This window comes from Xylocopa sonorina, chromosome 7 (assembly GCF_050948175.1).
Source record: "Xylocopa sonorina isolate GNS202 chromosome 7, iyXylSono1_principal, whole genome shotgun sequence".
Lineage (NCBI taxonomy): Eukaryota > Metazoa > Arthropoda > Insecta > Hymenoptera > Apidae > Xylocopa > Xylocopa sonorina.
Genome location: NC_135199.1, coordinates 12599420 through 12625443, shown reverse-complemented (window position 1 = coordinate 12625443; position 26024 = coordinate 12599420). Strand labels below are relative to the sequence as shown.

The following is a 26024-nucleotide window of genomic DNA, read 5'->3' as shown; positions in this document are numbered from 1 at the left end:
TAATCATCCTTACAATTTCTTCGACCCACATCTCCCAGGTTTCGCTGCCGATGTCGGCCCTTTAAACGCGAGCTACGAAAAGACAGCCGTTGACAAATGAATGTTTAAAGCGTGAGACTGAGAGACATGAGCTCTTTAAATATTGCAAACGACAAGTTTTTTTTATCTCAGGATGATTGCTGAGCCTCATAATGTACGCGACATCGAACAGAAAGAATCAGACATGGATTCTTAACACTTATGCTACCACAATCGATCTCTGTATGCTAAGAACAATTATCCTGTCTTTTCTTAGCTCAGTTGCCTTAATTATCATTTGTGTGTAGGAAAGTAAAATGAATTGAAACGAGTAAAAGGTTTTCGAGGATTGCAGCGGCGGTACCCGGTTCGCCTACGTCCCGGCAGGATCAACACGCATGCGTACGCTGCTCGCGAACTCCTGCGCGCGTACAGCATCGTCTACCAAGATGTAAGCAGTAGAGTCGCCGCGAATTTGTCCGCCGGCTCAGTCGCGTTCGGCGCGTCGTACGAGTAAGTGTGTTTTCGTTCGTTCTCACCTTGCCTCCGTATCCCCTCGCGGGTAATTCATTCAACCCTCTTCCGCGTCTCTCACGCCGGAACATTGCCCTCCCGCCAACGACAGGCCGCGAGACAGCGCAATCTCAAAATGTATCGAACTTAAAAAGCGAAATTGATCGAAGGATACTCGTCGAAGGTGAAAGAACTACCCCATCCCCTCGTGTCTACTCTCCTTTCTTGTCCTGTCCAAAAAACTGTCCTTTTTCACACAAAGCTAATCACCTCTATTGAATACACTTTTCTATTCGTCCTTCTACGTTGTTCTCTATTCAGGTTACAACGCATCGGGATGAAAACTCGCAGCCATGTAATTGGACTTAAATTACGTTCGGCCAGTGAATCCTCTTCAGGGATGACCCACATTTTGCGAAATCTGATACACAAGCAATTTCCCACCGCTGTGATTACTTGGTACTCGGTATGATCGTAGTTCGACGTTCTCAGTTAAGGTTAAACTGAATTAAAAACCGCGTAATTTCATTGGGACACGTATTCCGCTTCCCCTCTTGCATCTTAGATATTCATCTCGAGAGGAAAGTACGCGGTGTAATTTTCTGGCGAAAGTTCAGAATCGACGCGAGTTACCCTTTCTCCTGAGAATAGTTCGCGTGATTTAATTTCATTCAGAAGCGACTGAGTATTCTGTTCGCAACAAACCCAGTCGTCGACGTAAGAGAGGCTTAACCTGTTGCAGGAATGAATGGCGGACAATGACATTGTGCACTTCGTTTCATTGGTCTGAGTAATCGACAATAACCAACAGTTCTTTCGTCTGTTGAACGCAGCAAAGAAAAATAATTCCCAGCGATGGAAACGCAATCATTAATCAAACAAGAGCCCCAGCAACTTATTTAACAGTCTATTTTCATTCAGAATTTACGACGGTCCGGAAATACGTATTTAAAACGTTTTTTATGAAGGAAACAAGCATCAATGTGGCTTAATTACTCCATAGTTTAATGGCTGCTCTAAATAGCTTTGTTATTTTCATTTTTATTAGTCGTAAAATTTGCATTATAGCGGAGAACTCGTTCAGTCAATTATTTACGAAAGTGAATTCGACAGAAATTCGATCATCGATCTGGGGGGTCACAAAAGAGGCAAAAAATGGTCAGTATCGGAGGTGAAAATGGATACGTATCAGCGTATATTCTGTTTTCATCGAGTATGACAATATCCATCGACTTTTGTTATCTTTCTTTATTCGTTCGTTTCTATTGCAACTGAAAGAACAGTATACGCGATATAATACAACTTGAATAGGATTTTTACGCTGTGACATTACGAAAGATAAACCATGCCTGTCGGTGATAAAAAAAGCGTACGTTTACATATCCCCTGTGATTACATTTGTAAAAACTCTCGCTGTTTACCTTCGAGCGAGTGCTCGTGTATCGAGCGTATCAATCATCGAAGTAGCGATATCATTTTTGTCACTGAATTAACCAAACATAGAACATCAAAGCTGTTGAAAGTTTGGTCCGCAAACATTGACGTTTCATCGCGGACCGTTCATCCCGGTTCATTATCCACGATTCTCGTTCCTCTGTGGCATCTTCATATGCACAGGAAAAGAGAGATATGCCTGCCAAAATTAGAAGCACTCCTTCGATGGATGAGACAATGGCGCGCGAACAATACAGCTTCTCCGCTGAAAATTCCCATTCATGAATGTAAATTTCGTTCCAGTCGAACTGAAGTGCTTTTTAAAGCTATAACCGTATTTTTCACCGGTTATGAGAACGTTCAATTTTTAAGGTAACTTAAGAGGACGGTTCATCGAGGCGATTTCATTGCGTTAGCGAACTTTAGTCGTTTTATGCTTATTTATCGAGTGAATGCGAATGTAAGGAAAGATTCCAAAAGTACAAAGTAATAGATATCCCTTTTAATTTTTCCCATAGAAAACCGAGTGCACACATCCGTTAATGACATCAAATGTTCTTCTTGGTATAACGAAGAAAGCTTTTTCGCGGTCGAGCTCGCATGAATTTTGATAAAATTGCCCACGGAATTGCGACTCGCCAAGAAATGAGAAGTTCCTTATGCTCGGAGAGACGATCGTTGAGATTTTCCTATTCGTTTTACCGTAAAACATTCCCTAGCTCGATGGTACGTTGTATTCGACCCGAATCCGTGGTACTTGTTATCCTTTTTCCAAATGTCATCCGCATTTTGAATCTCGCGCAACGATCGCCGGAGATACAGCCGGCATAATGAGATGCTCCCTCGTAACAGGGAAACGTTACCTCTGCCGGAACAGGTTCTCCTTCCGTGAATCCTGATTTGAAAAAATCGCGTCCGCAACTGGTCACGTTGTGACCCTCCACCGAGATTTACGATCTCGCGGTGCGTTACGTATTTTCTTCACGGTCGAAACGTCTGTTTCAACTGGTGACGATATCAATTATCAGAGCCTCGAAGCAGGAATCACGCGATCGCGCGACTGATACGATAACTCAAGTGGAAAAAGATCGATCATCTTCGGAGAAACGATATCCATAATTTTACGTGAAAATTCGAATGTAATAACTGAATAGAGTTGTGTGCAAAGGTTTACGCAAATAAAGATTTGCGCTAGCAAACCTATCGTATCAAATCGATACGATTCTTCGAATTTTTAACCTGCAATGTTCCCACGTACTTAACGTACACCTTTTGTTTCTTTCTCTCCTCTAGCGGTTCCTCTCATCGATTCTGAAAGGAAGACATCGTTGCAACAATTGAAGTGAAGTCTGTATCCCTTCACTCGCGACAATTGCGTAGACTGTGATATTCGAATGTTCCTTTAACCTTTATCTATTAAACCCTTCCACACTCGAACTTCCACAACATCCCCCTGAAAATCGTTTATTCGACAGGTAGCAATGTCGAGAAGAACGCGACAGGACCGAGGCACCGGACTCTAACAGGAACGTTCGGTGTACGTGATTAAGTCGGAGCGGTGCGAATCGATCGAGCTTAACGGAAGCGTGGTTAGAGCAAAGGAAGTCATCGAACGCTTAACCAAAACAGTCGATCGATAGCCATGTATTTCTCGCGGCGGCTTCGAAGTCGAGTAAAAACTTGAACGATCACGACGAAGAGGAACGGAGGACGACCGTGTGAAGCGCCCGCGAACGACATGTCCGAGGAAGAAGTCAGCGAATGGACCGGTAGTGATGAAACGTTCGAGATAGCCAGAGTACTTGAAGGGAATCTGACGGTGGATTACCCGGGCCGCTCGCTGAAGCTCGAGGGCAACACGACGGAGGAGATCGACTCTTACTACTTCTACAAGGTGAGTCAAAGCAAACAACCGAAGCCCCTATAAATATGCCGCCTCTCGAAACCGGGCACTCTGAACGAGAGACAGCTAATAGATTGAATAGTTTGAATAGTCGCATAGTTCTGCTGAACATCGATTCGTCTCCTTGAGAGGTGAAGACTCCGCCAGGAAAAGAAATCAGGGAAAACGACTTTGATTAATTTTCAATTATTTTGGGTGGGGACAGAATGTAATTACTCTCGCATCGGAAACTTTTGTTCCGGTGAATGGATCATTTATTAATTTACATGCGTATGCAGATCTTGCGAGGTAAAATCTGCGGTATTAATGGCACAGCCGCGGGCGAACGAAATGGCACACTGCGTTTAACAGACGATTGTTAAGAGCTTTCGAGTCGAATAAGCTCGCGTGGCCAGCATCATTTAACTTTAATCCGTTTAATCAGTCGAATAAACGCGCACGATATGATTTCTCTTCAAAACTTCCCATTAATTGAAACGTTCTGTTACTCAACGTGATGCTAATTAACGAACTCGAGCAAGATTGCCAGCACAATAGACGGTGTCGTTCTCGCGTTCCCATATTACACTCGAATTAGCATGAATTATTATTGGAACTTCTATCTCTGTATCTGTGTGAAGTACGAATAATTTCGGTGGCGAACGATGATCGGTCTAAGTGGTGCGAGCAGTGGTCGCGATAAAACGTTCCGCTTCCCACGTTACGTCGGACATCTCGTATAAATCTTTTATCCGTGATATTTCGGTGGACCGATGGAGGTTCGAAATAGAAGAAGCCGTGTATGTTGTCCGATCGTAAATCGGATGGCGTTCGTCTGGCTGCACGCGGTCTTTTCATGTATTATACATTAAATGCTTGAGGAAAAATATCTGCATCAAGGCTGTCACCAGCAAACCATCATTAAACCGACAAGGATTAATCACCGGACGATATTGGTCCGGTTTGATAGAACTTGTCAGTTTTTTCTTTTTTTTTCTCATTTGTAATTCACTCGATATATCATACTCGTTGGTACGCGTACGAGATTCCAGATGTCTGAAAAAATTCGTGGCCAAATGGGATCGGTATTTACGATGAAGAATATTTGAGGAAAACGTCGAATGATCGAACGGCGAGGATCCCTGCCATCTATTATTTCGAGTAAAGCTGCTCGAAAGGAGGAAAAAAGATGTATGCAACGCGTATTTATGGTGCTCCTCAGAGGGACATAATGGAAAACCGCGATAACGTTGGTGCTCGCTCTCGCACCCTGGCGTTTCTTTCGTTTCGTCGCGATCTCTGACGGCATAAATTTTCCCGCCAAGTTCCTCCGTCGCTCAGGATAAAGGGACGATGTGTCCCGGCGCAGCGCGAGCTGCAAAAATGCAACTGTACAAATATAATCGCACTATATATAAATTTCGGTGAATCTCCTTTCATACGTCCGGTTATAATGCCACCTAGAATTATTTACGCGATATTCTTAGTGGCTGCTGAATCGTTCGCGGAGCGAGTCAGTCGTCCCTCGGGTGTTCGGATTTAGAAAGTAACGAAATATGCCCGGTCGACGATAATTGTGATTCCGCTATTCGGAAATCATATTTCTCTAGGCTCTATTCCCGGCTAAATTTCGAAAGAGAATCGAGGCGAACGCGGAGACGTAGAAGTGGCGTGGATCAAACATTAAAGCGAAAAAAAGAGGTTGTCTGTCGACTAGCCAAAACACGAGAAAAACGTCGACGATCGAAATTAAAACCAGGCGCCTGCCCGATGTCTATGGTAATTCGTCAGCCGTGATCCTCTCCTCCGACGTCGTCTCGTCACCTGTTCCGTTTCTAACCATTTCGCTGACACGTGTCTCGAGCCTGGCGCCCGCCCGAAGAATCACACGCAGCCGGTATTTACCACCGTGAAAACAGACCAGAAGGGAAAGACGCAGACGTGGAGATTCCTCCGGGTTAGCTTTGAAACGTTACAACCCGTTCCAGAGTCGAGATCTCTGGGATGTGTATAGAGAGCAGACTCGGCATCCACCGAAGTCCTTGGCTGAAAGCGATCTCTTATCGGACGTTACGATCCAGGGTGGATTTAGGGCTATCGCAGCAACAGCGGTTGCGAGGGGTCTCGATCTTCCGAACGACCCATAAATCATGCGATCTCTTCCATAAATGTTATCTATTAATAGCCCACGGCCGTTTTCGTAGATATAATACCTGAAAGTGCCAGAAATACGAAATCGAAACGTTTTCCCCCATTCGCCCGCAGTGATATATACGTATACGTCCCGAGCGTCTAATTAAGGGTTGAACGCCTCAGCATTCGATACGTCTGCGGTGGTACTCGATTTTCTGGCTGTCAGCGATCTCGTACCCTCGTCTACTCGTTCCTCACCTTATTGTCGCGATCGGGTAGGGTTTTAGTCGATCCGAATCGCGAGCTCGATCGTCTCGCATCAACGAACGGTCGGTGATTGCATAAACTTCAGCGCGGGGACTTGCTTATTTTTACTAGGAATGCGCGTTCGCGGCAAAAGCGAGGGCGAAAGAATCGTGGAGACGTGGAGGAGTGAAAAAGAGCGAGGGAGGAAGGGGGTCGTTGACGTGATGCTGGAAACGGGCTGGCGATAAAATTAAGCTCTCGAGATGATTCCATCGAGGAACGGGAAAAGGGATTCGATGTTTATCGACCGCCTTGTTATTGCTTGTCGCGTCGCTAATTTTCTTTTTTCAGTTGGAACGGAAAAGTCAGCATGCGCGTTATAAAAATTTTCTGTTTCGGTGATTTCAATGTTGCGCTGGCCAACCCGCTGAACGACGACAATTCTGAGTGAACAAAAAAGTGGACGAATTTTTGGAAAAATTTTCCAACTCAAAGAATCCCTTGTACTGTGTCCAAATATTTGTGCACGAAATATTAATATTATTCAAAGCTTTTCCAAACCTTGACCATATTCGTGGAAATAACCCGATCGATCGAGCAATTAACAACGTTCTTAAATAATGTAGTTTTCGAGCGTATTACTCATTCAATAGTCAAAGTTACCGAACAAACACTCATGACTTAAGAAAGTTACATGCCCGTAATGCTGCGTATACATAATAGATCAGAAACTTTCTTAATTATATATAACACACACAGTATACGACAACAATATTGTTTCCTCAGCTGCGTTGTTCGTTTAGTAACTGCATGCTATAATTATCAGTAAATCTCAAGGGCTGCGATGTACCACGAAAGGAAAAAGACTTGAGCACATTTCCATAGTCTTCCATCGCGTTCTTGAGTATTCCTATGATCTCGAAGATAGAAGACCTGTATCGAGTTATTTACGATCGTTGGAAGGGAATCAACTCGAAAGACGAGCGGGGAAAAAGGGGAAAAAAGGACGCGACACTTTCGTCGGTGTCGTACACGTTCCCTCGCGATATCCTTATCCACAAGCACGATTATTTGATAGCGAAGTCAGCCGTTACTCCGGTCTCCCACTTTCATCTAGATCATTCCGATCGTCTCTCGTTTTCACGCCTCTTTAACCGAGGTGGTTGCTTTGAAGTTTGATCGAATTTATGGAACGGATCTATGGAATGGCAGACGTAGTTCTTAACCACGAGCAAAAACTCGCTCGAAGTTTGTCCAAGTCATCCGCGAGTCGGATAACGACGTAATCGTTTTGGAATCACCGTTCTGCCGGCTCATGTCCAACCTTTTTTTCCAGTTTCCATCGGTCACCGTACCTGGGAAACAAGCGCACCTGGCTAATGATAAAGGGAAATAACGTTAACAGATGAATCATTTTTCGAATTTACGTAATTTTCAGTTCAAAGTATTGCATCACTGGTATCACTCGCCGCGCACTGATTGGACTCCCTACGAGATTGCTCCAGTACTTGATCATCACCTCAGACACGTTCGAGGAATTTCACTAATCTACCGACAGGTTTGAATTCGAATTGGCAGTCTCCACGCTCGATATCGTACGAAATTTTCCAATGTGCCCAAAGCGGCGCACGTGCCGCTGACAAGTCGCATTTTTACGAGTTTTGTACGATGTTTGCGCGATTGATCACGCAATGTAACTCGAGTCATTGCATCCCGATTCGACGAATATTTTTTGAAACCGCAATACGTGAATACTTGGGGACGATAAAATAAAATTCGTGCTAATTTGTAGTACCTAATTGTGATAGCCGTTGGCCAGCGATATACAAAATTGTTTTATTTCGAACGATTACTGAAAGCAATTAATTTCCATGAAAATGTGATACGCGTTCTTGTTATAACGGTAAAATGATGAAATGAATGGGTATAAAATTTTGCCGGAGCCGAAACTTATTTACGTAAAATCCAGACGGAAGAAAGAGGCGCAATAGCGGAGGCGGAGCGTGTACATTATATAAATGCAAAGGAAATTACCTAAATAAATGCATATGAAATTATCCAAAGCGCATTTGTTTCAAATTTGTGAACGTGTTGTTAAAACACGTGAAAGTTATAAGTCCCTCCTTTTGCTTTTGGCGATCAGTGAAAAAAAGAAAAAGAGACGAAAAGTCTGTGAATAGATGACCCACTTGTAAACTTATTTATGCGACAAATGCGGAATAAATCCATCTGGAATAAAGTCCTTTAGCATTCGACGTTGTTAAATTTCGAGCTAGTTTGAATCTCATTAGCCTCCCTCGGGACGAAGAGAAATGAAGCCGAGGAACGTGCTCGGATGAGACTGTACAACCGATCGGAGGACGCGCCTGTGAAATCGCAACGGGCATGGCTGATATATGGCTGCCACTTTTCTGCGAAGACTGCCTGGAATTTTCGAGATTGCTGCATTTCTTATTCCGATTCGTTCAACTCATCCGACGAAGGATTCACAGGTGGATCGCAACGATACGAACCGCGTGTTCCGTGCTCAAAAATAATTAAAAGCGAAACTATTATTTACCCGATCTCCTCTCACCTCGAAACTTATCGTTATGTAGGTACACCAAGTTAAGATAAGATGAAGTTTAATTACATGTAAAATATATAGGCAAGTTACAGGACGTTGAAATAACTTGGCCCAGCTTAGACGTAGATGGTCTTTCGACGGAAGGTGAAGCATCTCGCGTGCATCGCGCCTTTCAACCATTTTCTGTTTATGTCAGTAGAAACTGATTTTCTGGACGACAAGATTGCGTTCACAATAATATATAATGTTCCTTATCACTTCAATATTTTCTACGGTTTTTTATTTTAAATGCTAATCCGATGTTCAAAGACTCATTAAAATTCTATTGTTATATACCAACCAGAGCTCCATAGAATGCAGCTTTCTGTTTCGTGTTCCGATAACAATGCAATGTTCGCGTTAAAACGAAAATGGTGGATTCATTGCGGATCTTCTAGTAAAATCTGTACTAATTGCCTACCTGTATAATACTTTAAACAAGATACATCCCACGTAACAATGTATACGGGATACAAAGCCACGTCTACACGTGAATACGATACAACGATGAAATCTCAGAAGTTATAATTCGTCTATAATTCAGATGCGAAGTTTGAAATGGAATACCATAAGTTCCAATTGAATTTCAAGTAGAACCGCAACAACGAGCAGGAATGAATTGGAAATAAATTTAATGAGGCGAACGAGATACGAACTGCCTTATTTTCCTCGACATACAGCTTGACGAACGTTTTATTGGACAAAATATTTCTGAATGTGAGACGATGTTAATTATGAGAAAATGATTCCAATGGCGTGAAATTAAGATTTACGATTGGTTCGATCGCGGAGGTCTCGATGATGATCCTTTATCGGCCAGGGTAAACCGGAATTTTCTCTATCGGAGTTCGGCTCTAATAAAATTCTCACGTGTTTAAGTTCTCGGTAAAACAGATAATGCCGCGCATATACGCGGCAAAAGAAATCGCGAGGAATCCCGTTCGCAATTTATTGCTCCCATAGGAATCGTACGGGCATCGATTCGCGCTGCACCTGATCCTTTTTTGACGGTAGACTGGTCTGCTTCAACACTTTCGAGATTGCACTCGGTACACTCGTTGAATCCAATCGTACCGCGAGCCGGTTGATACGATTATCTGAAAGGAATGTGCGGCTATCCGTAAAAAAGGTGATCTTAACGAGAGGACCAGAAGGAAACCTTAAATATCTGTTTCCAAAGTGCACGAATCCGTATTGAAATAGAATTCGCTCGGTTGCTTCAATTAGTCCATTCGTGCATTTATTGAGGAGACATTATTCGGTGGTAATTGCTCGGTGGGTTGTCGATCGCGCGAACAAGAAGGGAAAAAGGGAACGTTTACTTTCGTTTACAACGAAACTCCACTGGTTTTTATCCCGCGTTTCATTAAATCACCGATCGATCGTCGTTAGCATCGTTATAAATCTTGTGCGACACCCGCCATGCAGCGGCGGGAAATACATCTGAGGGAACGCCGAAGAAAAAAGTAGTCCTGTACAACCCGGAGGCTAAGCGGAGCCATATTTCTCCGTCGCCGGCGCGTCGTGGCGAACCCTTTTCGTTAGAAAACTGCCTATCAGCCCTCCATACACCATCACGCTCGTTTCTACAGCTTTTTGTCCGCCCACTTTCGTTCTATTCACGTCCAAAACCGGAATACGAGGGTCGCACGTGTCGGAAAACTTTCTCTGGTCCTGATATACATATATACTTGCCTAGACGTCCTATCTTCATATAACACCCCCTTCCTCCCTCGCCCTCCTCGTCCCAGTTGAATCTTTTCCTTATACAGTTGTTTATCCATGGAACCTGGATGGTCCACGCGATATGGGTACACCCTCTGCTGGCGCGTATATCGATTTCCTATTAATCACCGTCGATCCTGAAGCGCGGTTCTCCACGCTGGATCGTCGCTATTTTGATCGTCTCGCAGTTTTCGATAACTGATAGGAAATCGATGATGCAGCAGATACTCAATGTATATGTGTAGAACGATTCGATATTTCAGCAACTTCCTATCACTAGAGACAATACTCTTCTTTTTCTATGAATTGGGTAATTTCTATGCAAAGCAATGAATATGTTATTTCTTCCATCACGCCGCTTCAATTTACGTATACATTCCAGAGTTTCCCGGAAACTTCTTCGGCTTCGTGAAAACATTTTCCATATCAGTTTGATGGTACATCGCGGTATTAGACGGACATATCGTTTCCCACGGTCGATTAATTTTATCAACTCGTCCGCGTAGACTATTCTTGGACTATTTTCATTCCGACGTTTGAATATTTTCGCAATATTCATAGAGACAGAGACCTATCGAAGGGCTTGCCACGAATCTCGAGTCTATAAACGCTTTATATGAATCCAATACTCTTTAAATTCTGTAACGTCGAATTCAGGGCTGTGAATTATTAAATCGTTTCAGCGGAAGTCCTGCGAAACGACTCTCATGGCGAATGTAAATGGGATCACTTCATTGGGAATATTCTCTTTGCGAGTTTCCGCATAAAGTATTAACTTGCTGAACGTATACATAGTTCTGTCTATCTCGATCACCCAATTTTGCGTCATTGCTCGCTTCACGTTTTTGGTAGCCCACAGATTCTCAATAATTTTCCAAAATGCAAAAAATAACTTCTTTCTCTGAAATACGATCTTGTTGCGTTTTCTCGAATCGCCAGCAAGTTTAGTAACCGCGGTGGCCCACAAAAGTTCCCAGACAGTTACCGTTTTAGCAGAGCTACGACGGGGAAAGTTAGGGTGCACGGTATATAGCACGTTTCATAAAGTGTAGGGACAATGCCGTCTTCAGTATCGTACAGGGGGGATAATAAAAAAGTTCATACGGAGTTTCTCGCAATTGCGCTCGAGTCACGATTACTTTCGCGTTATACCATTTGTTCCCTTAACTTCAGCAGTTTCGTAAGTCACACATTTCGCAGATTAAAATCAAAGGTTCAAGCAGTTCTCGACTCTGGTGTAAAGCGTGGAAAAATTTGCCACAAGCTTCATCTCCGAAGCTTGGATTTACATTTTGCGAGGTAACATAATTAAAAAAGTAAAACAGCGTATTAAAACACGTGTACGCACATTGTCACTGTCAACAACGTCGTCGAGCACATTAATTTTATTACGTTTCAAAATTCAGATTTCACCGCGGCATGTAAAATTTAATTTTATTTATCATCCTGGAAACCCACGAACAATTCAGAAATGCTCGCGAACGACCGTAATACCCAAAGGATTCAGCTCGTAAAGTTAATGCGCGGTACAGGAAAGTTTGTAATTTTTCCCATCGATGATTACACATTCGGAAACATTGCGTGCGCGGCCACGCGAAAGAAAAATCTTTCGTTTCCGCGATCATTCGTTTTACTGCCTCCCTTTATTGCGTCCAAGAGTTTGGCGGCGAGCGAAAAAACTGCTTAAATCTTTTATGACCAGGCGGAGGAGCGGCGGTCCGCCAAATGAGATCAGAGAAACTTCTTGTAACCCTTTCTGATCGTTAGAAGCGTGATTTTTAAAGATCAACCGAGAGGCACTTCTCGAGGTACAAAAACCGTTTGCTGCAATTTATGATTTACTCTCGAGGAAGTAAAAAAAAAAGAACTGTTCAATTATGGATCGTTATTTTGCATTCTTCATTTCGAGACTGGGATCAAACGGGGATCCAGTCAAATTGGAAACTATCGCCTCCCTTGGTGAAATTTGTAGTTCTGTCGTTTAAAGGGGAACAGTATCGCAGTGGAGCAATATGCTTCAATAAGTGAACTGAGATCGATACCACTGCCAACTTGTCAAACGAAGAAAAAAGTGAAACTTCAATTAGACATTTTTCCTTTACGTCGGTTTTTAATCGTGAATTCCTCAAATTCTTCGATTTCCTGGAACGTTCCTTTGACAGAGGAAGTAAAACTCTTTCGAAATTAGACCGGTGCATATCCTTTGCAAATAATCCATCCAATCATTAACAATAGAATAATAGTACTTAAAACTTCTCCAATGATACTGTACGTCTATTGCAAAGGCGTTTTTTGCGGAATGAATTTACTCGTATTCTTTTACACACGATATAAGCTCCCGAAGACAAAACATGGAGAACGTAATACTCCCTGCAGTAATAAAATGTTTTCATTTAACGTTTAAGCTTTGCATTTCAAACAGTTTAGTGCGTTTCTCCCCTGTGGCTGATTTTGAAACATGCAAGTCTACCGCGATTACGTTAATAACGAAGTGATTCAGTTGCTGGTGTTGGAAAATCGCCGAGGGAACACGAGACACGAGTTCCTTCCCACGTAAAGGGGGGTCAACGACTGACTTTTCATCTCTGGACTGACACGAACCGAGGACATTCTCGTTTCATCAGATTTTTTCAGGTAATGACCGCGCCGCTGGTCGAATAACTTACCTACTCGCTGGTAGGTATTCGATGGAAATTTAATAACAAACTTTTCCTGATACTCTCGACGAATACCAACTTTGCATGAAAATGATGAATTATAGAAAACGACTTTTCACAGTTTTATGGAATTAAATAATTATGAAGTGCAGCTAACGTTATTAGACTTCGTGTAGCAATTTATCCGTTCGGATTTCGATGAAATATCTGTACAGTCATGGAGAATTCATTTTTCGCTATTATGAAATAGTTAAAATGAAATAAAGTAAAGTGGAATTCTGTGATAATTTTTTGCATTCTTTCGAAATACCGTTTTCACTCTATCGCACGGTTTCCTTTTTACTGTATCACAATAGATTCTCGATATCGAATTCTCATATGAAAATTTTTGTATAACTGAAGCTTTGAAATGAAAAACTGCATGGAGTAGGATGAAATATATCGGAAACGAAATCAAAGAATAGTCGTATTTCCTTCCTGGACAGATATGCGTATTAATTGGATTTTCATTAAAATTATAAACAAATGTGCAGGTTCGAATTGCAATTGTGAATAATACAATATGTGCGATACAATAATATCATGCACGTGCAAAAAAATTCGATATCTAATTAATTCCTTTCGAGCGATATATCCGTTTGCCATATAGTTCTCCATAATATTTTACACCTGTGACATTCGAAGATGAATATTCAATGTCCTAGCACCTCGATGCTGAGCGAATAAACCCTGCGTTCATCGCGAAAACTCCAACAAACTTTCCGCAACTCCGTTACCGAAGTTACGTCTCGCGCCGTGGTGAGAATCGAGCGGTCCCTCGACTCGACTTCCGGCCAAGGCAGCATAAATCACGATCGAGGCAATCGAATCCCGCCGCTTCTATTTTGGAATGTACGCGTGTACTTCCGTCTTCCGCGGTATCACGCGTGAATAATAATAGATTTGTAATTGATGCGGATATCAATTCACTGTACGCAAACTAAAAAATCGACAAACTAAGCCGTCAACCGAGGATCAGGAATGATATATCATAATTATAATACTTTCCAAGCTTAATAGTATATTTCCATTGTAATAACGTCAGCTGTGGTCTATCGATCGATCGGAGCTCGCTTTCATAGGTTCATCAATGGTATTTGCGGCCGGAACAAATAGATAGCATTCCATGTCGAATACCCAAGGGATGCTTCCGTTCCTCTGTTATTCGATGGTAAATCAAAAATCGTATTATTCATCTCTCGACCTAAGCGCAAGGGAAAACAAGAATATCAGTTTGTCGCGTAACCTGTGGTGATCTGCAATCTGTGCGAATTTCAAACTGCTGTAACAGATGGCTGTTTCGCGTTTACTGGTTAAAGGGACCGATAGAAAAGGACACATTGCGATATCGGTTTTTACCCGTAAAAAAACCCGAATTTGGTGTTCGCAGATTGAAAATCGTGACGTTCATTGTGCGTACGCGTGTATAAATTTGTGACTTTCAACATGGGATTTGGTCCGACTGTCCGAAAATAGTTACGCGTCAAAAGGTTCGTCCATAGATTCGAGCGTTGCGGTTGACGACTACCCTGTCGTTATCCCGTCATAACGAGAGCTGGAGGCGTTCGCCAAAGGCATAAATTTGTTGCTGAGTAGAGGAAAAAAAAAGTTGTGAGTGGCAGTTACACGGACCTCGATTTTCGTCGATTTGACGATATTTTTTCACCAGTGGGAGGAGCGTAATTCGCCGTTCGGGGGAAAATATCGGGACCAAAGAGCCTTTCGATCGGAACGCGTAATCCATGGATTCGAAACCCGCTCGACGAATCTACCTTTCGCAGATTTCGCTCGTGGCAGGACTATGTTTCAGCGAATCAAATCTGCATAGTTATTCGTCTCTTTTCCAGGAATTAATTCAAACTGCTGACAGTGAAACGAAAATGGTCTATCTAAAAATAATGTTTCTCATTATTATCTAATAAAGTTGTATGTAAAGGCTAGCTTATTTTAAACATCCATCAAAGATTCCTTTGCGTGTCCTTAATCAAAGATCGAAAGATCTTGTCGCAACCGAGTCTCCTGGGAGAACTTTCTACCTTAGTCTCGAATCATCGTATATTCTGTCGATCTAGTTTTAATTCCGTTTTTGAACAAAAACAACTGGGAATTGTGTGAAGCGATATAGAGTTATCGCGTCAGCAATCCCGGGTAATCTGGGATCTAGAAGAGGACCACGCTGGCTGTCAGGTAAAAAGCAAACGCGGTCGAACGGGACCAGGTGAGCCTCCACCTGTGAAAGGGCGTGGATAACGCAGCCAGTGCCGCTTTTCTTGGCCAATTGGATCACGCATAAAACACCGCCATTCGAAGAACTTTCCTATTATTCAGTTTCAACTACTGCCGCGTGAGCATTGGTTGCGATACAACGTTTTTTTGATTCAATCACGTACCTCGAATTCTCAATGCAGATGAAAAATCAAAGACCCTTCTAATTTAATTAAGTTCCACATACCGTACCATCCACGAATCTGCGTTGATTTTATAATTTTGCTTTGGCTCTAAGTCAATTTACAACTATACTATCTGTATAGGACTGACGATACATCTGTCTCACCTATACCCCACATGTTAGGACTATTTGAGTTGTCCAGTTAATTGCCATTTTGGTCAACGCCAGTTTCAATTGCCAACGCTTGCATACCCCTAGTTACCCCGACTAACGCTATTGGTTAACGGGTAGGTACGTTTAAATCCTCGAGCGTATTTACCCTTATCTCGATAATACGGTTTTTGTCTTTCTTCTCGTTTCTTTTACGACGATACAGCGTAACGTTACATTACGGAGATAAGCTAGACTTGTGACTCTAGACCGTTTAGTTTGTCTACCTATCGACCAACCGCGTTAAACATGAAACCGTTTTCGTTGCTCGACCAACCGAAATGGTTTCTAATTAGCGTAGTCGAGGCAGCAACTCTTTGCGCTTTCGTGCCACCTTGGCGAATCGATGTCCGCTATCTTATTATTTAATGAGCAAGAACCATCACGGGTCGAGTAATTTTTGCTCGTGGAGGACGACGATATACCCATCGAGGGATAGGAACGCGCGGCAAGAAGTCACGCGAACTTTCCACTGCCTCGATCCTTTTGATCCGTAATTGTATCTATCCACCGTGCCAGCGGACAAGCGAAAGTGGTACAGACGCGTGCAACGAATGCCTCGAAACGGAGCACGAGAGCTTAGCGTGGTGAAACGAAAAAGTAACGAAAGGCAATCGTCTCTATCCGATGGCAGCGTGGAAATTTAATAATCGCTCGGCTACACGGGTACATAATCGGGCCAATTACAAAACCATTAGACGCGCGGGGCGCGGAGAATTCGGAGCGGTCCGCGCGTTTAAAGGAATCGGTTTAGTTTCAGTTAGGAGAGCATATCCTGCCGCGACGGGCAAGTCGATTTAATTCCAGGCTAATCGTCGTGCACTCTGTGCACGGTCCGCTGGCCTGTTTATCGTGTGCGCGCGGCTACGAGGCGAGTGCGTGCTCGCCGCTCGCAGGTGGTACCCCCGTGAAATCTTGCAATCGTAAATTTCTCTCTTAACGGTCCACCCACCTCGCAATCAGACCCCCGAGGTGGGCGTGCTCAGAAATGGAAACTAATAATCTACCATTGAGAACAGAAGGGCAGAGCGACGGGCTTCCCGTCGACTCTCTCTCTCTGCCCACCACGAATCCGTAGGATATCGGCCATCGATTTTCCATAAATGACCACGGTGTCATCGAGCACGCGAAGAAATATGTTTAGCCCGAACGGAAACGCGGAACTTCCCTCTGTTCTGCGGCTGACGTACTCTCACGATTTACGTTAACCCTCTTTTCATATCTGCCCCTGGAACCTTTACCAAAACCAACCGGAAGCTTCCCTTTCTCCGATCGCGATCTTTGGATCCCGTCCGTCGTGGATAATAAATTCCATCTTTGCTCTCTTCTGCAATTTTCCGACCCCAACCTTGGAAATCCTGACTGAGACGAACTCGACGAACTCCTGTACCGCTTTAAACTTCAAGTACCAATCAAAAAATGTACGCACCGTGATTTTCGGCCAAGAATATCAACTACCTGCTGCTTCTTTCATAAATTCAGGCCAGATCGAGGTTCACTTCGCTGATCGATCCGCTGCGCGCAGTGTGCACGTCAGGAATAGTTAAATTAAAAAAATAAAAGACAGCTGATTCGACCAACGAAACCTTTTTGCTGCGCCGTTTACCTTTACCGTCAACGAGGGTAATTAGATGTTGGATCTCCAGTGAACCGCTCTCTACAGGTATACGCTCTCCGTCCGGTTTCAACGGTAACGGAAGACTTGAAACAGGCGGTGTATTACTCGAGCCACGAATCCGTTGAATCCGTGCTTCGTTCCGCATTGTTCTTTTATTTGCGCCAACTCTGGCTGGTTCGTTAAAAAATTACTTGTTTGCTTACCTTAATAATTCTGTCGCGTAGAGAACTTTTCCCTATCGGCTTATGCTGCTCTACACCGTCATCGAGACGCCAACGGCAAAGAACTGTTTGAATCGCTGACTTTTTTAATTAATTCAGTACGACGCGTTTATTTATACTCCTATTCCAAGTACTTTTAGTAATGTTGCATTTATATCCTTCCTGCTAAGGAATGAGGGGTCCCCGATCACGCGATACGTATAAACAGAGGTTAAACGAAACTGAAATGGAAATCTTCTCGCTCTCAGGTATTCTCATTAATATTTCATTGTTGACACTAGTATTCATTATCGAAGGAATCTCAATCTGTAGGAAGTAAGTTGTATAAACTTCTGCTTGTAATTCACTTTATGATTACTTGTTAATATTCATTGTTTGATGTTCATTTATACCGATGGTATATTATTCTTTTTTTTTAAACAATGGACTCGTTGTAAACCAACAATGGATCATCGTTTGTAATCAAGTTTGGTATCGCCTTCGGTGACGTTCGTCTTGCTCGTAACCACCGTTGCTGATTAATAGCGTAGATCATCGTATAGGCGTTGATTTACGAGGGGAGGTTACGATCGGATCGGCAAACCGGAGAAAAGCCTCGCTCTAAAACTCCTTTGTCTCATATGAACGTAAACAAGTTAATTACCAAAATGATTATCGTTGCTTTTCAGTTCGTCACGATGATTATTCTGTGTCAGACTTAATCGCACTGTTTCTTTATTTTCTATTGCAGACGGGACAATTCACGGTTTTATCGCTGCTGTTCGTGATGATCGTCGTGGGTAATATCGCGGTACTAATTGGACTTGTCTGGGGAAAGCGACGAAAAACGCGGATGGACTTTTTTATCAAACAGCTAGCGTTTGCGGGTAAGTGATTCCAAATGCGTTTCGATGGCTTTATAATTACTATAAAAATGATTTTTTGATAGTGAAAAATAATTGATAATCCCCAGCTCCTCATCTTCGTAGATCAAGGAAACCACGCATGATCGAGCAGCTCGATCGATTGCCAATTTCGTCTCTCTACGTCTCCCACAATTTTTATTTCATTTCCACTCGATTTGATCGAACGCGCGGAAAGGGCAAAGACAAAAACGATAATCGCAGCGAAAGAAAACGATTTGCACATAAATTGTGCTCATTCCTCGCGCGCATCGTAAAATGGCTCGAGTATTTCCGACTCTTCCGACTTCGTCGTTGAAGTTTCTTTCTGTCAACCTAAAAACTTACAGGTCGTAGAACACTTCCACCTCCTCAAACGTATCAACGTCGAAGGAGAGCTCGCAAACATTTCGTATGCCGAACTGTACCCCGGATTTCGACGCAGTTACGGAGGTTTACGCGGACGTTTTACGTCCTCGTATACACGACGATGAACCATCGCCATGGTACAGACCTTTACGTCGACGCAACAAAGTTAAGAGGACAAACTTTGACCCGTTGGTTGAGTCACGGACGCGCGGACCTTCGGGCGTGTAACGGGCTTCGTTTCAATCTTTACAAATTCTTTCTGCCCCTTACACGCTTTTTTCTCCTCTCTCCTCGTATTACGTTTCTCGTGGCGTCCATTGTGCGTGTCTGAAAGCTCGGCGCCGGCAACTAAAGGCAGAGACGAAGAGGCGGTCGTAACTTCGAGGTGGCCCGCGTCTGTCTTTTCTCTTCGAACCGCCTCGCGATCACCATTACCCCAACTTCTTCGAATTCTACGATACTTCGGTACCGCAGATCTCTCAGCGTTCTTCTGGCCGCGAAATCAGTTAATACCGAACAGCTTAAAGGTGAGCTTACAATTATTGCGAAAGTCTGGATGAAAAACTGGTCCAATATAAACTTCGTTCGCCTTTACACTTTAATATCGCGCTTTAATTACGCTCCGTTATTGGTTAGTTGCTCTTGCAATAAAGAAGTTTCACGTTTCACAATGAAAGAAAGCATTTATCCGCTGTTCTGAAAAGAAATTGAAACAAATGGTCAAGTTGAGCGAAGGCCGTTTTATTTGCATATAAATCCTCGCCGTTGTTCTCCAATAATCGTTACGAACTCGTTACGAGATAGGTTCGAGTGGTCGTTTCAGCAAAGAAGAAGAGATTGCCAGCGAGAGTGGTATTCGTGTAAACGGCGGTTATTCCGAATATTGGGTTTAGGGAGAAACGAATTCGTGGGCGGAATGGACAGCTTAATTGGTCGAAGTAGTCCAGTAAGAAATCTGACCTCAAATGTTGATCAAACAGTCCAATGGTCCGATTCTTTCCCTGCGTGCATTAAGAACGAAGAGTCGGATCTTTTCGGACAGTTCGACTGCGACGCACCTCCTTCGACCAAACTTGTCGGCTTAAGTACGCAGACCGGAAGCGAATCTATAACCAAACTGTATCCTATGTATCCAATCGAGCGAATGTTCGTCGCAAAAAAAAAGTAGCTCCTTCCTCTCTCCTTCGTTGTTCCATTCTGACTTATGAGGCGCCGTAACCTCCAGCGTCGCTTCGTTATTACCCCTTTCCGTTGCGTCTATGGCCGATATTCCCTGCAAGGGTCTCGTTTATACCGGTAGCAATGAAAACGCCTCGATTCGGAATGAAATCGCATCGGCGATGCTCGACGAGCCTTGGCTACACGGTGATCCGACACGGTTGCGCGTCCTGCGCGTTGTAAGTCCGCATTTGCACCGTGTAAAAGGCGTTCGCGCGTGCAAAAATGTGCCGAAACCCAGCCAATGACGTTTTACGGCGTACAAACGATCTAGCGTAAAAGGCCACTTGTCCGTACGACGACGATGCTCGTTCCAGGCTCGTCGAACGACCACCGACGTGAAAACAACGTGGAGACAAGTCTGCGTAGGAATAGAAGCACGCGAAGCTTTCGTTTTTTTCTTGGCTTTCAAGCGAGACGGGAGTAGAGCCAGAGGTGTTTCTCGGATCGCTTCATCGAGAGGAGGATACGTTGACCGTTTCGCTGGGAAGGAACGACCCGAAAGAAACACCGTCGACAAGAAAAAATAAAATCTAACGAGCCGGCTTACGCGAGCAACCGAGCTTGAAGAAGCTCGAACTGAGACTCGTTTAGAGGTATAAAGGAATATCGACAAATTGCGTAACGCGCGATGGAGTCGAGGGACGCGTCGCGTTCGTACGGTTGGGACCGGGGTGTAAAATAAAAATTGACGAGGAGAAGGTTCGTAAACTATATGGAGCGAGGTATTTACATGCGAATGAGGTGCGACAACGGTGGGATCGCAATTAACCAGATGATGCTCTGAGCGCGGTCGTCAGCGTCGAGCAGAATCCGAAGACGATGACGCCCGTTTACGAGCGAGTAACAGCGAGATTCGAGCTGCCGTAAAAGAAAGGCGGCCGATCTCGCGGACACGCCGTAAAATTCAAATTCTCACACGAGTTTTGCCCGCCTTTTGCGCAACGGTGCCCGATAAATAACGAAGAATATAAAGACGCAATTTCAAGATTTCGGAGAAATGGTGGCGGTCCGATGTAGAAAGGAAGGAATGGATCGCGAGGGACACGAGGGACCTGGAGGCCTCCAGATAGCAACGTTCTAAATTGAAGCATCAGCTTACTGGTATCGATCGACGCGAAACCTTTGACAACGAACATCAAAGAGATTATTTATTCGCCATCTAATAAACTATATCCTTTAATATGAGGAAGATCAAGCGACGAAGCATCGGTTATGAAAAATTGTGCATTCTACCTGGGGCGCTGCGGAAAAATCGTATTTATGATGTAAAAATGTTCCATCCCTCGAGCAGGCCTGGATAATCAATAATTTCGACAAGGCTCGTTTGTCTCTGTTCGCGCGGGTAACATTGTGGAGCGATGATAAACGACACTGTACCACGGAAATGTACAACCAAGTGTTAGACGCCATCTATTTTTATTCAGTTTATGTATATACCTAAAAAAGATTCGATTCCCAAATAGAGTACGACGGTAATGCGTGTACCGTGTGTCGCCTCGATTAATTCTTTCATCGGAATCCCCGTTATTGCAAAATGGCAAATCCAAATCGAGTTTCAATATCGGCAGAGACGTACGAGCTGAGACACGGTCGTTTCGCATGGGAATCCGTAGGGTGAGATCTCACTTTCGAGGGTCTTTTTTATGGCCGACCGAATAGCACTTCTAGAAGCACTACACTCGATACGATATCCTTTAAACCACTTCTTTACGCCTCTTCTCTCGCCGCGTGAAAAATCGCGGGACCGTCCGTGAAATATGTGCTTGCACGCTGGAAAATATCGCGCGGTACATTTGTCGCGATCGAAGGAAAACAAGGGAAGAAAAAGTAGACATTCGCAGCGGTCGGAAAATTTTCGAGTGCTTCGAAAGTATCGCTCTCGGTGAATGAACGCGTCAGTTTCCTCGACCGGTACGGCAAGTAAAGCGCGTTCATTCATTCGCGAATTAAGTGGACGGCGTGTAGATGCTGTTTAATAATAGCCTCGCGATGAATCATCTTGCCACGTCGCATATCTTGTTGCAGATTTATTGGTCGGCCTGATATCCGTGCCGACGGATATAATTTGGAAAACGACGGTGGTATGGCACGCGGGCAACATCGCCTGTAAGCTGATAAGGTTCGTGCAATGCGTCGTTACCTTTAGCTCTACCTACGTGCTCGTCGCGTTGTCGATCGACAGATACGATGCCATCACCAAGCCCATGAATTTCACCGGAAGATGTAAGTATAACGTTACCTCGATTAAAGTTTCTAAAGCTCCTCTGACGCGCGCACTCGAAAGTCTCGACAGTTGCAACGACTGCGACAATGCCGCTCAGTTAAAGGATAGTTTGCACGGTAGCTTTAGTTCAGAAACGGTCGCTTCTGAAGCAAACGATACCGTCTCGTGCTACCATTATTTATAAGAGTTGTTCCATCAGGTTTCATAACACCAGCAACATTGCAAGAGTATATGTCCGCAATACGAGACTTCTTCTTTGTAATTGGAAAAATGGTACCGCACGCCATATCGTATCGCTTCTCCTCACTCCTGACTCTTGCATCGAATCACGTCTACCAGTCGTCGATGTTATTCGTGACTTGTTTATACTTCTAATAAGCTGGATATCGTAAAATCGCGACAGGTCGAGAGTTGAAGGAACCGAAGCAAAATACGGGCTCCACGGCTACGTTAACGACGTGCTTCACCATTGATGAAATATTAACAAACTTTGGACAGTTGGGATACTTATCGCTTAGTAATCTCTCTCCGCTTATAATCAGACGGTAATCTGCGATGCAAATGTCGTATCGATCCAAGCGTTTCGCGTACGTCCAACCGAAAATTCTAGACTGGATTCAGGGCTTCCAACGACGCCATTAATTTCTTAAGTGTACCATGAAATATGATTTCTTCCCGAGTCATTAATATCGCCGGTATCTTAAGATGTTGGCAACCGAAATAACGGTGTACTGCTATTTATTAAAGCGACGAATAGATTCGTGGAAGACGAGGTTTCTTTATTGCACCGTGTGCTCGCAGTCATCGTCTTTCTATTGGTATTCTTTCGTTCTCTATCGATCTGCGACTGTCTTGCGAAAAGTTCGTTTACCTCGTGTCGTCGCGACATTGAAGACTCTCAATTTGAGACTGGAAATTCGACTTTGATCGCAGGGTGGAGAGCCAGGGTCTTAATCGTGACTGCCTGGGGTCTGTCGGCATTGTTCAGCGCGCCGATCATTTTCCTGTTCCAAGAGGAAATCATACAGGTATCGAATAACTGATCGTACATAACTTATTATACAAAATGATTGAAACGATTTCTCCGCGTTCGCGATGAAAATCATGATAGATCGGTCGTACCATGAGCATAATTGGCAGGATGATTTACCAGGGGAAGACGCAATGCTGGATAGAGCTGGGCTCTCCGTTGCTGTGGAGGATCTACGTCAGCCTGTTCAGCTTTGCCCTCTTTATAGCCCCGACTCTGATAATAGGGGGCTGTTACGCTGTGATCGTGGCTACTATATGGTCGCAAGGAGGGGCATTACGCCAGGGACCTACCAGGGACACCAGGAGGGTGTCCTCCCGTGGACTTATTCCTAGAGCCAAAGTAAAAACGGTCAAGATGACCCTCGTCATAGTATTCGGTAAGTAAACGCTGCAGAAAGCTGCTCCTGTAAATTTATTACGAGTTACAAATTTCGCTGATTACCATGCGATTCGGTCCTGCTCGCGGAAGGAACGAAAGTACAAAAATCCGTAGGAAAGCTCGCGACGGTATCATCGTAAAATATAAAAATTCCTTCGAATCCGCGAGGCGATAAATAATTTAAGGCTACCGATACGGTGGACCCGTTAGCCGCGTAAATCGCGCGATACGCGGTGGCATAAAAATTTAATGAACGCAAGCATTACAGTCCAAGTTCGGAGCGGGTAAAGTCGGTGAAAGATTGAAACCGCGTTTATCGGCGACAATAAAACGTAACAACGCCCTTGCCATCCCTGCGCTCGGTTCTCCCGTACGATTACGTTTGCGGAGCGCAAAAACGTTACGCGGCAAAGGAGATAAGCGAAAATGGTCCACGACCTCCGGCTCTCTCGCGAATCACTCGCGCAGGAATATGTAAACGCGTAGCTAAGAGAAGTCAGACCCGACGAGACCTCGTCGAAAGATCTCCCTTTCCGTTCGGGAAATTCAATTTTCTCCTGAGACCGTGGTCGATGTCTTCTTGTTCCTCGCGGACGCTTTTCTCGTGCATGTGCAACGATTCGCGATGACGATAATTTACTTAAACGAATCGCGGCATCTCGTGCTTCCGCTCACTTGTCAAACATTGCGTAGGAGTTTGAGATGCTTGCACATGGCGCCATCGTTCCTCCATTATGTCTCAGGGGAGCAGGTGTATATACCTACACCAAAGTTTGTTCAAAGGATCGGTCACTCTAACCGTCGTGTCGGCCACTGCCTTTTTCAACGGACGGTGCTCGTACCGAACAGAACGGATCAAAGGAAGTGGAGCTCCGTTGAACAACAATTCCCTTTGGTGTACTTTGAAATCGAGAGAACTATTAAAATGGATACCCCTTCTGCGCGATATATTGTTCCCAGCAGACATCTACCGATTACTAGCTTTCTTGAAAAATCATTTCAGCTCCTAGTATCGTTACATTTTATTTTTTCTCACGGGACGACACTTGAGCGTCTCGCATTGGAGAGCTGACAGTGTTTACGGAGCTTTCGCTGCTGAAACAACAAAGCGTTCATCAATTACAAGCCAGACGAACCATACAATGCGTTCTTTCATCAAAATCATTTAAAGCTCTTACGCGTCCCGATCAGCCATTAACGGTTCGTGCAACTCGCTTTCTGGACAAACGATCGTTATGAACGCGTCTCGTCCGTCGAATGGAGTGCTCTTCACGGCGTAAACGAGCTCCTTGAAATCGCTGGCCGATGTGACTTGGAGATCCTTCTTCTAAAACCTTTCGAAATTCGATTTTCAGTATTCATTCTCTGTTGGAGTCCGTACATAGTGTTCGACATACTGCAAGTCTACGGATACGTGCCGACGAACCAGACCTACACCGCCGTGGCCACTTTCATTCAAAGCTTGACCACGCTGAATTCGGCTGCGAACCCCATTATATACTGTCTGTTCAGCACGTCGTTCTGTAAAACTGTTCGGTGAGTATCGGGTCCCTTTTTGATAGGTTCAGAATTGAATTTGTGATATAGATACCGCGACAACGAACCGTTCCGATTCGACAGGAACACGCAGCCGATCACATGGTTCTCCGGATGGCGAGCCACGAATCCTCATCAGTGCTTTGGTGTCGGTGGAACGGACAATACGACCAGAGCTGTGATGACGACGTCGCTAACGGCGCAGTCTTCGCGGAGGAGCGACCAGATCGCCATGTTGCACTCCACCGCTAGGAAACGAGTAATGGTGTCTTTGGTGTAAAAATTGGACGATGAAAATCGTGTCTCGACGACTAAATCGCACTTTAGGTCCACCCACGATTCTTCTGCACAACGGATCAGCTCTTCAGCTTCGACAAACTCTTACCTGTACTCCTTCATCCGCGTCTACGACAGCCGAGGACCTCTTCGCTGGAGGCATAATTCAGGGTGGTGCGAAGAATCTGCTCGATGTTTTCGTTTCTACGAACGTGTTTTTCATCCTCTAATTAATACACGATATCACAGTAACGCAAGTACGAAATGCCAAGTAGGACATTTAATAATAGGAAATTGTACGCGAACGAACGATTATTATCAACGAAAATACCATCTCTTCGAATTTCAAAGAGGATAGAAAAACGCATTAGCCTGGCGATCGATCAACCCACGTGGAAAATGATACGCTCAAGGTA

The 26024-nt window shown here is 44.1% G+C and overlaps 1 protein-coding gene across 1 annotated transcript; it reads left to right on the top strand.

The window, feature by feature from the left end:
* The first annotated feature begins 692 nt into the window (after window positions 1-692).
* Window positions 693-25644, top strand: Ccap-r (Crustacean cardioactive peptide receptor). Its single transcript, XM_076897618.1, has 8 exons — window positions 693-715; window positions 3441-3859; window positions 18421-18556; window positions 22187-22384; window positions 23319-23413; window positions 23539-23794; window positions 25152-25332; window positions 25417-25644. The coding sequence occupies exons 2-8, from the start codon at window positions 3704-3706 to the stop codon at window positions 25610-25612; spliced, it is 1218 nt and encodes a 405-aa protein (XP_076753733.1). The 5' UTR covers window positions 693-715; window positions 3441-3703; the 3' UTR covers window positions 25613-25644.
* Window positions 25645-26024: the final 380 nt, after the last annotated feature.